This window comes from Mustelus asterias, chromosome 2 (assembly GCF_964213995.1).
Source record: "Mustelus asterias chromosome 2, sMusAst1.hap1.1, whole genome shotgun sequence".
In the NCBI taxonomy this organism is placed as follows: domain Eukaryota; kingdom Metazoa; phylum Chordata; class Chondrichthyes; order Carcharhiniformes; family Triakidae; genus Mustelus; species Mustelus asterias.
Window position 1 is genome coordinate 15042908 of NC_135802.1, and position 15075 is coordinate 15057982.

The 15075-nt window shown below is 49.6% G+C and overlaps 1 protein-coding gene across 1 annotated transcript in view; it reads right to left on the reverse strand.

Moving 5' to 3' along the window:
* Nucleotides 1-3502, reverse strand: part of scn5lab (sodium channel, voltage gated, type V-like, alpha b) — a 197793-nt gene extending 194291 nt beyond the window's left edge. The window contains exon 1 of the mRNA XM_078231635.1: nt 3215-3502. Coding sequence (XP_078087761.1) covers nt 3215-3478 — 264 coding nt within the window. The 5' untranslated portion in view covers nt 3479-3502. The remainder of the gene's footprint in view (nt 1-3214) is intronic.
* Between the last annotated feature and the right edge of the window lie 11573 nt (nt 3503-15075).

Genomic DNA, 15075 nt, shown 5'->3' on the forward strand with positions numbered 1-15075 from the left:
ATTATTCCGAGTTTTCAGAGTGCATTGTGTCCAGAGTCAGGATTCCAATCCAAAACTAGGTCACCCCGGTGCCCATATATAGCACCAAGAAAATAGAAGTCGACCTGATAGAAGTCTACAAGATTATCAGGGGCATGGACAGAGTGGATAGTCAGAAGCTTTATCCTAGGGTGCAAGAGTCAATTACTAGGGGGCACAGGTTTAAGGTGCGAGGGGCAAGGTTTAACGGAGATGTACGAGGCAACCTTTTTACACAGAGGGTGGTGGGTGCCTGGAACTCGTTGCCAGGGTAGGTAGTGGAAGCGGATACGGTAGTGACTTTTAAGGGGCGTCTTGACAAATACATGAATAGGATGGGAATGGAGGGATATGGTCCCCGGAAGAGTAGGGGGTTTTAGTTCTGTCGGGCAGCACGTCAATGGGGAATAGAGGAATATAAACAGTTGGTCTAGATAGGACAACGTGATCGGCGTAGGCTTGAGGGGCCAAAGGGTCTGTTCCTGCGTTGTAATCTTCTTTGTTCTTTGTTCAATGTAACACTCATTTGACTGTGTCCCACAGTGTGCCTACACTCAAACCCCAGGACAACATGGTTTATCTACCTGTCTCCAACAGAATCTGATACTCTTTCTGGGTTCCAATTTGTGCCAATACTTTTGGGCAATTTTGTGATGTTGGCTTTTGCTGTTAAGGGAAAAACTCATTCCTCATCACACATCATTTACGGGCAACAATGAAAGAAGTCCTTCACTCAATCACTCTGAGTGGGCTCGGCATTTTACTGGAGTAGTAATTCAGAGGTTTGGGCTAATGATGCAAAGCACGTGAATTTAAATTGCACCATGACAGTTTGAGAAATTGAATTCACTTTAAAGAGGTCTGAAAATAGGAAGCTTAGTATTAGTGCACAGGAAGCTGTCGGAATGTCATCAATAAACCCAACTATTTTACCAAGCCTGCCATCCTTACCAATACCAGCCTTTAAGTGATTCCAGTCACACACCAACATGGTTGGCACTTAAATACCCTCAAGCTACTCAGCTGCATCGAAATGGGGCCAATACCACCTTCTCTGGACAACTAGGGATGGGCAATAAATGCTGGCATCACCTGTACCACACAACATTCCACAAATGAATTTAAAAAACACTAATTCCAGAGGTGAGGAAGCAGGGAGGTATATCCTATTAAATCTAGAACCCATATATCCTATCAAATCTGGAACATATAAATACTATTAAATCTGAAAACCATATATTCTATCAAACCTGGAACACATATCTACTATTAAATCTGGAACCCATATATCCTGTTAAATCTGGAACCCGTATATCCTATTAAATCCAGAATCCATATATCCTTTTAAATCCAGATCCATTTATCCCATTGAATCCAGATCCCATTTATCCAACTGAACCCAGATTCTAAAGCTGTTTCCAGTATGTTTTATTTTGTGAGTGACGGAAGGAGCTAGATTGAGCTGGTGTAGTGTCACTTGCTGTTTCTGGGTGTGTGGAACAATAACTCCACCACTTCAAGAACAATGAGAGGATAGCATTTTCCACTGCACCCTTTGCAAAGGGGTTGAAGTGCGATAGGACAGGACTTTACAAGATCTCACCAAAGTCTGTTTCTTATCACTTTGGGTGAGAGCACAAAAGCACTTTGAAATACTTGGCAGTGCAATGAGCCATTGCTTCAGAGAGGGAGGGAGAGAATGGTCTTTCTGAGCCTGTGGCTGAGAAATGTCGGTAATGTATAGAGATAGGGATGTTACGCTGCAATTGTATAGGGCGTTAGTGAGCGACACCAGGAGTATTGTGTGCATTTGTATCGTGCACCCATCTTCCACTCACTGTGTTGCCCAGGGAAATAATCAGTTAGTATTATGTTACCATCCTCCACTCACTGCATTCTGATGGAGACCTTGCTGTGCTTTGTTGATGGTGGTTAATTGAAGCTCTGTTTAATTGGACTCTATTTGTTGAGTAAATGAACTCTGCCGTAACATTGGCTGGGATTTTACAGTCCTGCCCGCCATGGGACTGGAAACCCCTGCCCAAAATCAATGGGACTTTTGCTGGACTAATGAATTTTCCACCCTGCCCGTGACAACTCCCTTGGTGGGTGTATCGGAAAATCCAAGCCATCGACTCTGCTTGCTGTAAAATAGACTTTGGGGGGGATCTTCTCCGTCCTGCCCACCACCAGAATTGTAGCGGGCGGGATGTGAAACATGCAAAGGTCTGTTGACCTTGGGTAGGATTTTCCGGTCTTAGGGCGAGCGCAGCTGGAAAATCCTGCCCTCTGTTTGCTTAAGTCCCTTTGGCTGTGTAATGACTTTAATCAGGCAATTGAGGTTGGCCCATTAGGATATGAACTTCCTGATTAAGGGCCAGTCCCACGCCCCTGATCTACGGGCACACGGTGTGGAGCGGGGGCGGGGGGGGGGGGGAGGAAAGGAGGAGGACCTCCTCATGAACCTGCTCCTGGGCTTGGCAAGGTGTGCCATCTACAGGTCCAGGCAGCGGGCGATTGAGGGGGTCGTCCAACCTGACTGTCTGCCTCTCTACCGCAGCTACATTCGCAGCCGGGTGTCCCTGGAAAGGGAGCATGCGGTGTCCGAGGGCACCGTTGATGCCTTCCATGCCCGCTGAGCACCGCAGGGATGGGGGTGTATTATTGATCCCTTTAATCACATTTTAATTTGATGTTTTAAGTTTCCTTTCCGCTTTGCCTTTCGTTTCGGGCGGTTCCCCTCCTTTTCGGGAGCTGCCCCTTTTTGAGTTGTCCCTAGGTTAATTTGATTTTGTTTATTTGGTTGGGGAAAGGAAAAAAGAGTTCCCTGATTAAGGGCCAAATTGATGGGCCCATCAGGGAGCCTCTTGTTTTGAACTTAACCAGGAGTGTCAGTTCCTCTGGGACTCCGAGTGTAGACTGTTAACTGAAAGCACTCTGAATGCTGCTGTCAGTCTTGTAAATAAAGGGATTTTGGTGAAGGGACTTCTGCCTCTGGGGGTTTATTACAGGATGACACAGCGGGCGGAATTCTCCCGTCCCTCCCGCCACGGGAATCGTAGCGGGCGGGACGCGGACCATGTAAAGCTTTGTTGATCTCGGGTGGGATTTCCATGTCTTGGGGCGAGCGCGGCCAGAAAATTCCACCCAGTGTTGTCAACACTTTTTGTGTTTTGTTTTGCTTTCCAGCGCCTACCTTCTTGTTGTTGTAGAAGGAATCGAGATCCTCCAATGGCTGTCCAATGAGCTGTGATGGCACATCGCCGTAAATGAGTGGCAACTGTTTTCCTGCTTCCAGGTCAACGTGAGGTGTGGGTTTTTCCTCCTCACTTTCTTCCTTGTGAGCTTTCCTAGTGCTAATTGCCTGTTCCTCAGCGATCCGCCTCTCAATAGCAGCCAGGGATTCGCGAGTGAACCGACGTAAGCAGTGGGGTCCTGACGGTACAAACAGGAGTGCCATATTTTCATCCTGTAACTCCTCGACTAGTCTTTACTCCCGAGTAATGGAAATGATTAACTGCATCGAACAAAAGCAAAAGAGAAAGTATCAGTAAATAGGTAACACACGGCCATCCGACAACAAACACAAGTCCAATTCGAGAACTGGATCATTAGCTGCATTAAGTTCACACCATCCTTAGGTAAAACTTTGCCCCCCCAAATTGGCGGTGGGTGGGTGCACAAATTGGTCGGCATGCCAGTTTGCCAGCACGGCTACGGACCAATTGCTGGAAAATGGGATAAGAATAGATAGGTGTTTGATGGCTGGCACAGACATGATGGGCCGAAGGGCCCCTTTCTGTGCTGTGAAATTCTATGGCCATCCCGCCCTGTGGGATCGGGAGGAAGGATGCAAGTGACAATTGATGTAACTGACAGACCAATGAGAGCCAATTACGTGAGTCTGACAGGGACTTTGCCCCGTAGCCACCCCCCACCCCCCCCTCACCACACTGGAAACAGGATGGGTCGCTGGGAACCTGACTGGAGGACTTCCCCACCTCTCCGGCTACAGCTATGGTCACAGGCCCAGCCTGTGAAGTGGGTTTCCCCTTCACAGTGGCAGCCCGACTGCTGCGGCTATTTTTAAATTGGATTGTTTTAAAAGTTGCTGCTGAGAGAGGGTGCCTCAGTGTGGAGGAACCCTTTCTCACCCTCTGACTGGAATAGGCAGAAAGCAACTCCTTACCCAGCTGGAGGGGCTCCTGTTCGCCATCCAGTTTCGAGGGGGCCCGCACGCTGTCTGTAAATGGGCAGCAAACAACACCCCCCCCTCCCTCTCCCCCCACTCCGGCTGCTTAGTGGCCAATTCAGGGAAAATCAGTGCTGGGACAATGAAGGTTTGTGGCGCAGCGGGTTAGTATCCCTGCCCAGAAGCTCTGGGTTCGAGTCCCACCCCAGGACTTGATGGCTAAGGATGGTGCATTCATAACACGGCCAAACAGATTAAGTAAAAACCTTCAAACGTATGAATGGCAATGACCTGTTTGGGGGGAAAAATAAATCGCTATGGCAACAGATAAAAGTCTGCCTTGTGCATCACTGGGTTCGAAACAATGCTTCCCATACAGTACGGGTGTAGGACCTCCACGAGACCCTCGACCAGGGTCCCTGCCCGTAACCCAAGATACATCTCTCACACACTCACTCGCACTCCACCTATCAATCCATTCCTTTAAAATGTACAAAGCACCTTCTCATATTTCCCTGTTTGAAAAACAAAACGCTCAAGCTTCACTGATAATGTCCTCCTTTGACATCCGCCATCGATAATAATCCAGTTTGTCTTAAAAATGCCAAGAGATTCTGAATCAACCAGCTGGCCTGAGCCATATCTTAAATCTTCCACACTGGCCAATCAGTTTGAATTCTCTACTGCAGCACAGCGCTGTCTGTCCACGTTAAAAAGCTTGTTCACTTTGCCCTTATCTGGAGCTTTCATTGCTCTGAAGGCCCACTTATTCTTGCCCTCAGCTTTTCTTTCATTCAGAGGGAGTAACGTTGGTCAAAAAACAGGAAGGTGCCAGACACACTGTGCAATGACCTCCCGGTGTAAATGGTGCATTGCCTTTCTCAGCTGTAACCCCACCTCAAACAAATCGGTGGAAGCCAGCCAAGCCAAACGTTTATTCTTGAAGACCTTGTAGTTATTTTTGCTGAGGCACTTTGGGCGGGGGGGTGAGGGGGAGGGGATGGGGGGGGGGGGATTGTTTGGGTCGTTGGAGGGGGGAGAGTTGGAGCGGGGGGAATTTCGTATTGTTGCATGTCAGGCCGTCCCTCCCCCAATGCTGTCAACTGGTGCACCGACAATAATCTCTCCCTCAGTGTCAACAAAACGAAAGAGATTGTCAACGACTTCAGGAAGCGTAGTGGAGGACATACCCCCGTCTACATCAACGGGGACAAAGTGGAAATGGTTGAGAGCCTCAGGTTTCTAGGTGTTCAGAGCACCAACAACCTGTCCTGGTCCCCCCCATGCCGACGTTATAGTTAAGAAAGCCCACCAATGCCTCCACTTTCTCAGGAGGCTAAGGAAATTTGGCATGTCAGCTATGACTCTCACCAACCTTTATAGATGCACCGCAGAAAGCATTCTTTCTGGTTGCATCACGGCTTGGTATGGCTCCTGCTCTGTCCAAGACCTCAAAAAACTACAAAGGGTCATGAACAAAGCCCAGTCCATCACTCAAACCAGCCTCCCATCCATTGACTCTGTCTACACTTCCCGCTGCCTCGGCAAAGCAGGCAGCATGATTAAGGACCCCACGCACCCCGGACATTCTCTCTTCCACCTTCGGGAAAAAGATTCAAAAGTCGGAGGTCATGTACCAACTGACTCAAGAACAGCTTCTTCCCTGCTGCCATCAGACTTTTGAATGGACCTACCTTGCACTAAGCTGATCTTTCTCTACACCCTAGCTATGACTGTAACACTACATTCTGCACTCTCTCCTTTCCTTCTCTATGAACGGTATGCTTTGTCTGTACAGTGCGCAAGAAACAATGCTTTTCACTGTATTCCAATACATGTGACAATAATAAATCAAATCAAAATCAAAGCGAGTTTCCTGGAGCAGGGTGAGCCCCCATGGGAATCGGTGATCTGCTCCATGAAGGGTTTGGGGTGAGGCGGGGAGTGCGGGGCATCCAATTTGGCTATTTAAGGCCCCACGCAGAGGCCAGCTTCAGAATCAGTCAGCATTGTCCTGACATCGGATCAGCTCCCCTGCTGTTGCTAACAGCAATGCGGAGGTGACCTCCTGGAGGGTCAACACTGCATCTTCTCACTGGCTCAAAGAATGAGCCACAAGTATGAATAGCCGAATGCACAGTTGAAGAAGTTATTGTGGAGAGGGTCTCTCCTGTTGTGTGGTGGCCCTCACAACCGTGCGCCTTTTTTAACTTCAAATTTGCAGAAGGCTTCTCGAGAGGCAGCCTCATGTTCACCTATCTTTTGTAGCAGCCACGCACCCCTACCTTCCCCACGACACTATGTGCCCCCTGCCTACCCTACCAAGGCAGGAGAATTTTGACCAACATGCCAGTCTGAAAGACGTGCTGGTTAGGTGCATTGGCTAAATTCTCCCTCCGTGTACCCGAACAGGCGCCATAATGTGGCGACGAGAGGATTTTCACTGTAACTTCATTGCAGTGTTAATGTAAGCCCACTTGTGGGACTAATAAAATAAACTTTACAAACTCTGCCTGGATGCCTTTTGCCTTGTCCTGGAAGCCTCTGTGGGAACCCCACCTGCCCACCATCCTTAATTGGATGGCAAATGTGGAGGAGGCAAATTAGGAGGCCGCCTCATGTAAAGTTACCTTGGCAACAAGTGCAGGCCCAGGAGCCACATGTGGTCCTGACGCCTGTGAGAAAATTCCACCTTTATCTTTTCAACCATGACTTCCAGTTACAGAACATCCAACATTTCAAACAGCACCTCATAACGTCTTACAGAGGGTGATGAGGAGGATTAAAAAGAAACAGAAAGAAAGTTACACATAGCTATTAGCTAGATTTTGAAAGGAGGGACTGAGGCAGCTTGGTATGGCCCCTGCCCTGCCCAAGACCACAAGAAACTACAAAGAGTTGTGAACGTAGCCCAGTCCATCACGCAAACCAGCCTCCCATCAATTGACTCTCTCTACACTTCGTGCTGCCTCAGAAAAGCAGCCAGCATAATCAAGGACCCCACGCACCCCAAACATTCTCTCTTCCATCGGGAAAATGATACAAAAATCTGAGGGCGCATATCAACCGACTCAAGAACAGCTTCTTCCCTGCTGCCATCAGACTTTTGAATGGACCTACCTCACACTAAGTTGATCTTTCTCTACACCCTAGCTATGACTGTAACACTACATTCTGCACTCTCTCCTTTCCTTCTCTATGAACGGTATGCTTTGCCTGTATAGCGTACAAGAAACAATACTTTTCACTGTATATCAATACATGTGACAATAATAAATCAAATCAAATCAAACCAAGGCAAAGCAAAGTGTCCTTTGGGGACACTTCCCAAGTTTTGTGACTGAAAGGTCAGTCTCACTGGACTGAGTGCGGACGAGCGACATTAAAGAGGTGGAGAAGAGAACCCGGGTGAAGAAAGCCACAACGGCGAGAGAAGATTCTTGAGGTATCATGGTGCATTTATATAGCACCTTTCACAGCCTCAGGAAATCTCCTGCAACCAATGAAGTACATTGGAAGTGTAGCCACTGCTCAATACAGGAAATGCGGCAGCCAATGTTAGCACAGCAGGATCCCACAAATCTTAACGCGGTAATGACCAGATAACCTGTTATCGGTTGAGCGTTAGATATTGGCAGAGACGCCAGGGAGAATGGCACAGCTTTTCTTTGGCATTAGGTATGGGGTGGAATTTTTCCAAAAAGAAAGTAAGGGTGGGATTCTCCGGCTGCACGCGTTCCCAAGACCGGAAATTCCCACCCTGGCTCACCGGACCTTTGAATGGTCCACTGAATTTTCGGTTTTGTCCGCTATGATTCCAGCAGCGGGCGAGATGGGGGAATTTCAGCCCAAGCGTCATAAGGGTGAGAATACCGGAATGATCCGCGCCGGTCTTTTCCAGACTGCGATCGGAGCGCTCGGGCGCTGCTTCGCCATGGAGCTCCGATCTCAGAGTGCACTGGGAAACCCCCTCCCTCCCCCCCACAGACTCAGAACTCCACATCGGCCGCCTGTTCCCCACCCCCTCCCTAACACCAGACGCAAGCATCTGGGCCCTCCCCTCATGCCCCCACCCCATCGTGACCCCCAACATCATTCACCCCTGCATGAACCCCTGCACAAACCACTCCGCCGCATGACCAGCCCTGCATTGTATTCCCATCATTGCCCCCACTCAGGCCCCACCCTCTTTGCACTGCCCCTGGTACTCTGACAGTGCCCCAACTAGCACGGCCCGGATGTCTGGCTGGAATTGCCAGGTGGGCAATGCTCAATGGCCACCATCAGGCCATGCCTCCCCCCTGACCACCCGAGGGCTTCACTAGCCGCCACCCCCCCCCCCCCCCCCAGTGTGGCCACCGTGCCTGCTCTCCGCTGGTGGAGACCAGGAGTGATTATCGCTGTCCTTGCGCCGAATCTGAATGCCGGAATGTCCCACGCGGTGGGAGTCAAACGGGCAATGCAGCTACTTTAAAGACGTTAACTGACCTCACGCCCTTTCCGGGCACGATCTGGTGTGCGCCATTGGAAAGGTTACCGGGGTGATGGCAAACTATTCATCCCCGGCGCGAAACCGATTTTTAGGCCCACTCGCTATTTTCCAGGATTGGCACGATCTGCGCCAGGCACAGTGAGGTCGGAAAATCGCCCCCACGATCTGTCAGATCCACCTGAGAGGACAGGGGAGGCCTTCATTTCAAGCCTCATCCAAAGAAACAGCACCTCCAAAGAAACTAGGATCAGGAGTAGGCCATTCGGCCCTTCGATCCTACTCCGCCATTCATTTTGATCATGGCTGATCATCAAATTCAATATCCTGATCACCCCTCCCTCCCCGCAACCATATCCCTTGATCCCGTTAGCTCCAAGAGCTATATCTAATTTCTTCTTGATGTGGAGATGCCAGCATTGGACTGGGGTGGGCACAGTAAGAAGCCTCACAGCACCAGGTTAAAGTCCAACAGGTTTATTTGGAGTCGCGAGCTTTTGGAGTGCTGCTCCTTCATCAGGTGAGTGAGACTTCTTAATATCTTCTTGAAAGTGCCGCATTCCACAGAGCAGCATTCCCTAAGCAGTGCGCTGTGAACATTTATCAAGAAAATCAAGTGTCTGGAGTGGGAAGCCAGTCCTGTACATCTCTGACTCACCAACAGGTGAGTGGCTGAGCAAAGTGTGCAGAGGATGCTGAAAGTATGCAAAGGGATATAGATAGTATAAGCGAGTGGGCGAGGGTCTGGCAGATGGAGTACAATGTTGGTAAATGTGAGGTCATCCATTTTGGTAGGAATAACAGCAAAATGGACTATTATTTAAATAGTAAAAAATTGCAGCATGCTGCTGTGCAGAGGGACCTGGGTGTCCTTGTGCAGGAATCTCAGGGAGCTGGTTTGCAGGTGCAGCAGGTAATTAAGAAGGCAAATGGAATTTTGTCCTTCATTGCTAGAGGGGTGGAGTTTAAAAACAGCGAGATTATGTTGCAGCTGTATAAGGTGCTGGTGAGGCCACACCTGGAGTACAATATACAGTTTTGGTCTCCTTACTTGAGAAAGGATATATTGGCACTGGAGGGGGTGCAGAGGAGATTCACTAGGTTGATTCCGGAGTTGAGAGGGTTGGCTTATGAGGAAAGACTGAGTAGACTGGGGCTGTACTCGTTGGAGTTCAGAAAAATGAGGGGAGATCTGATAGAAACATATAAGATTATGAAGGGAATAGACAAGATTGAAGCAGGGAAGTTGTTTCCACTGGTGGGTGAAACTAGAACTAGGGGGCATAGCCTCAAAATAAGGGGAAGCAGATTTAGGACTGAGCTGAGGAGGAACTTCTTCACACAAAGGGTTGTGAATTTGTGGACTTCCCTGCCCAGTGAAACAGTTGAGGCTACCTCATTGAATGTTTTTAAGGCAAGGATAGATAAATTTTTGAACAGTAAAGGAATTAAGGGTTATGGTGAGCGGGTGGGTAAGTGGAACTGAGTCCACAAAAAGATCAGACATGATCTTATTGAATGGCAGAGCAGGCTCGAGGGGCCAGATGGCCTACTCCTGCGCCTAGTTCTTATGTTCTTATAATCAATCCTGACACGTAATGGGCAAGATTTTCCAGACCCTTCCGCCCTGGGATTGGAAATTCCTGCCTGAGGTCAACGGATCTTTCAATTGTCCGTCAGATTTTCCATTTCACCCATCACAATTCCCACGACAGGCGGGACCAAAACATTTCTCTCAATATTTTTACTTCAATTGAAAAATATGAGAAAAAAAAATTAATGAAATCCAAAACAAAATCGAAGTGTCATTTCTGGTGTGAAATTGGCACGATTCCTGCTGGCATTGGCAGTGAGATCCAGAACGCCATCTTGGGCCATTTGGAAGCTTTTTTTCCCCCCCCTCATGTGAAAATCGTGTGTCTCACACGCCCACCACACAGGGCTCAGCAGAGCAATCCAGCCCTCCGCAGCGCTCTCACTCTCATCAAGCCAGGAAGGTGGCAGCGAGGAAACCAGCTCCGGGATTTTCAGAGCAGGGCGCTAAAGCAATGCCATGGAGGAGAGGTGGACTACTATCTACATGCAGGCTGACAAGACGACCTCCACCAAGTCACCAATGCAGCCTGGGAGGAGGTGGCAGCTATGGTTAGTGTCAGCAGCCTGACAAAGTGTGGGGTGGGGGGGAGGGGGGGGGGGGGGGGGGTGGTTCAATGTTGCAAAAAAAATGAATGCCCTCCTACAATCTGCCAGGGTAAGTGTCTCCCTGTCTCCCCTTGGCATTCCACCCTTCCGTCACCTCTGGAATGTCACCATGAACCCACATGGCATCACCTCACAGGTTCCCATCGCCCGACCTCCCAGCATCATCCTCAAATCACACCCCCACCCCCTGGGACTATTCATCAGAACCTCTTCCTGGCTTGGCACAATGCCCACACATGCCAGTTGTCCTCAAACTCCAACCCACCGCACGTCTGGTTAACGCTATTCTCCTTTGCATTCCTGCAGGAGGAGCTTGCCCCTAACTGCCAAGAGAGACAGAAAATGGGCAGTGGGATGCCCGGGTTGAGGATCCTGACTCCCATTGAGGGGGAGCTTGTGCTGAGAGTGAGGTGGGTCTGTGCTGAGAGTGAGGTGGGTCTGAGAGTGAGGTGGGTCTGTGCTGAGAGTGAGGTGGGTCTGAGAGTGAGGTGGGTCTGTGCTGAGAGTGAGGTGGGTCTGAGAGTGAGGTGGGTCTGAGAGTGAGGTGGGTCTGTGCTGAGAGTGAGTTGGGTCTGTGAGAAAAGTGAGGAACCACTGCACCTTCATCGGATGTCCAGTCTCAGGTATGTCCTTCCCAGACCCTTGGTCAGGCTGTTTCCTGAAACGATGTGCCTTGCTTTGCAGAAACATGAACCAATGAACCTCAGCCATTAACAAGCAGGGCACCCCCATTCTGCACCCTCGACAGGACCTCGGAGGAGATCTTCAAGGAGGGCAGCGAAGAAATGTCTCAGCTTTCACCTGCACCATCCACCATTGCAGAGACACAAATCTCGGTGGGTGATCTTCGCAGGCGGGTATCTGCTGAGTGCCACATTGCCTTAGGAGCCCACCAGGTGGAGACAGGAACGTCCCAGGGATCGGGCAGTTGGAGGAGACCTGTTGGATCCAAGGACTCAGCTGTGCCCCAGCCAATTGCCGTGCCTCTGGACATGTTCATCCCTCAGCTGCTTGAGCTGCAAAGGCAGGAATACCGGGAGAGGTTGTCAGCGATATTCCTGTGACTGCAAGGCCAGATGGAGGAGTCCCGGAGCCTTCAGTCACAGGACATGGTGCTGGTGTTCCGTGGCACCCAGGCCGATACTGCAAGGCTGCAGTGGAAAGCTTGGTACAAGCTGCCAAAGCCACGATTGGTGAAGTCCACTGCCTGGCTCAGTCTCTGAGAACCATGGCGGAGGGCCTTCAGAGCATGGTGCAGAAACAGAGGACCATGGCTGAGGGGTTTGATACCAAGGCATAGACACTAACGTGTCTCCAGGACTGGCAATGCCAGGTGACACTGAGGCTTCTGAAGCTCACTCCAGCTATCCCTCCATCCCATGGAGTAACCCAGGGGTCTACAAACACCCTGAAGGAGAAGGAAAGGCTGGAGCCCATCCTGAGGTCTTTGCCCAGCTGTAATGATTTTAAAATGGAATTGAGGTGAGCCTGCTTGAATATAAACTCCCTGATTAAGGGCCAAATTGCTGGTCCAATCAGGGAGCCCCATGCTCTGTAGTTAAACAGGAGTGTCAGTTCCTCTGGCACTCCGGATGTAGACTGCATACCGAGAGCACTCTGTATGTTGTTGTTGGATCTTGTAACTAAAGGAATTCTGGTGAACGGACTTCCACCTTTGAGGGCTTATTACACCAGCCCTTCTGAATGCCGCTTTCCTGATACTGGGGCTTCTCAGGGCTACTGGGCAGAACAGGGTGAGGTGCCAACATCAGGATCTGCCGAAAGTCAGCTGGGTCTCTTCAGATCCAGACACTCCAGAAGATGCCCGCCAAGGGCATCTGAGGAAAGAGGGTACAGGAGGCAGCAGGCCACCCCACCTCCCCCCACCCCCCCCCCCCCACCGTCCCCCACTCCACCTCTGGTGTGTGCTCTGAGAACACATGCAGATGCACTGGAAGAGCTCGCAAAATTTAGGAGTTTAGGGACACAGAGTAGGTGACGTTAGGCAGCTGTCGTGAGGGTTCAACATAATTTGTCACGATCACAAGTCACCTTATGATGGATCCTGTGTGTGTTTAGCTTGGTTTGCTTTATTTATGCAAGGACTTCATTTTAAGATATTTCTGCCTGTGCAATTACATTTAAACGCTAAGCTTTTGAAGTTAACTTGACCACATTTTAAACTCAGCAGGCACGCTGGGATTCGCTGCAAAAAATCTTTAAAATTACAATGCGAGCAGAAATAGGCTTTCTCAAAAGCCAAAACAAAGCTTTTCATGGCCACAGCTGCAAATTGTTTATGAAAGTTAGAGACAGCGTGTACCAAACAATCTCAATACGAGTTAACGAAAAATTTATAATTCTGTATTCAGCCCTATGTTTTCAGTTTGTGTCAAGTCTGTTTTCAAGACCAGTGCAATACTAGCTTTTGCCAGTATTTCTCTCTCTCCCAGTTCTTTTGCTGTCTATAATGTGTTAATTTTAAATTATGCTCAGTAAAAGGAATTCAACGAATCAGTGCTGTCTCCATCTATTCTGAGGAATGAATGGACCCTACACCTTATTAAAAGCAACTGATGTCATGACCTTAACTCCACACTGTCTTTGACCCTTCTCCCACAGTGATAGTTCCTCACCTCTCCGGGATACCACAGGCTACAAGGCAGATTGTAAGGCCCAATCAAACCCAAATAGCCTTGAAGGTCTCAGCCACAAATCAGTAAATTCTAGGTCCAGCCCATTTACCCTCTCTGCAGCTACAAAACAAAAGGATGGACCCAACCCACACGCCAACATGAGCCACTGGGCGGAATTTTCCCATCCTGCCCACAGGAATCGTAACGGGTGGAACACAAACAATGCAAAGGTCCATTGGCCTTGGGTGGGATTTTCCAACCTTGCCGCGAGTATGGCTGGAAAATCCTGCCTTTGGAGTCAGTGTGCAGACAGACAGACAGACAGGGGTCAGTGTGCAGACAGACAGACAGACAGGGGTCAGTGTGCAGTCAGACAGACAGACAGGAGTCAGTGTGCAGACAGACAGACAGACAGGAGTCAGTGTGCAGACAGACAGACAGACAGGAGTCAGTGTGCAGCCAGACAGACAGACAGGAGTCAGTGTGCAGACAGACAGACAGACAGGAGTCAGTGTGCAGACAGATAGACAGGAGTCAGTGTGCAGACAGACAGACAGACAGGAGTCAGTGTGCAGACAGATAGACAGGAGTCAGTGTGCAGACAGACAGACAGACAGGAGTCAGTGTGCAGACAGACAGACAGACAGGAGTCAGTGTGCAGACAGTCAGCCAGACAGGAGTCAGTGTGCAGCCAGACAGACAGACAGGAGTCAGTGTGCAGACAGACAGACAGGAGTCAGTGTGCAGACAGACAGGAGTTAGTGTGCAGACAGACAGACAGACAGACAGGAGTCAGTGTGCAGACAGACAGGAGTCAGTGTGCAGACAGACAGACAAGAGTCAGTGTGCAGTCAGACAGACAGACAGGAGTCAGTGTGCAGACAGACAAGAGTCAGTGTGCAGACAGACAGACAGGGGTCAGTCGGGAATCAGTGTGCAGACAGACAGACAGACAGACAGGAGTCAGTGTGCAGACAGACAGACAGACAGACAGGAGTCTAAAGAACATTAGTGAACCAGATGGGGTTTTTCCGATAATCGACAATGGTTTCATGGTCATCATTAGATTCTAATTCCAGGCTTTTATTGAATTCAAATTTCACCATCTGCCGTGGTGGGATTTGAACCCGGGTCCCCAGAGCTTCACCCAGAGTCTCTGGATGTCCAGTGACAATGCCACTACAGCACTGCCTCCCTCTTCAGGAGGCAGATGGACCACCTCAATCACAGAGCAGGTGGCACTGTGAACGTCATTGTATCGGCATCCTGCCTTGGACTGAGGCATTGCCAGCCAAGACCTCAGCGGGTATCCCTCTCCCCAACCAGCCATTCAGGCAGCCTGGGGTGACCCTCGAAAATCCCTGGGATTTTCAAGTGCTCAAGGACATAACTCATGCACGCTCTCTGAGAAGTGTGCACAGACATGCCTGATGTTCATGCGGTGGTCCCACACCAACTTCACGTTTAGCGCATGGAACCCCTTTCTTTTCTTAAACACGACTCCCTGATGCCATGGTGCACAGAGACACATGAGTCCT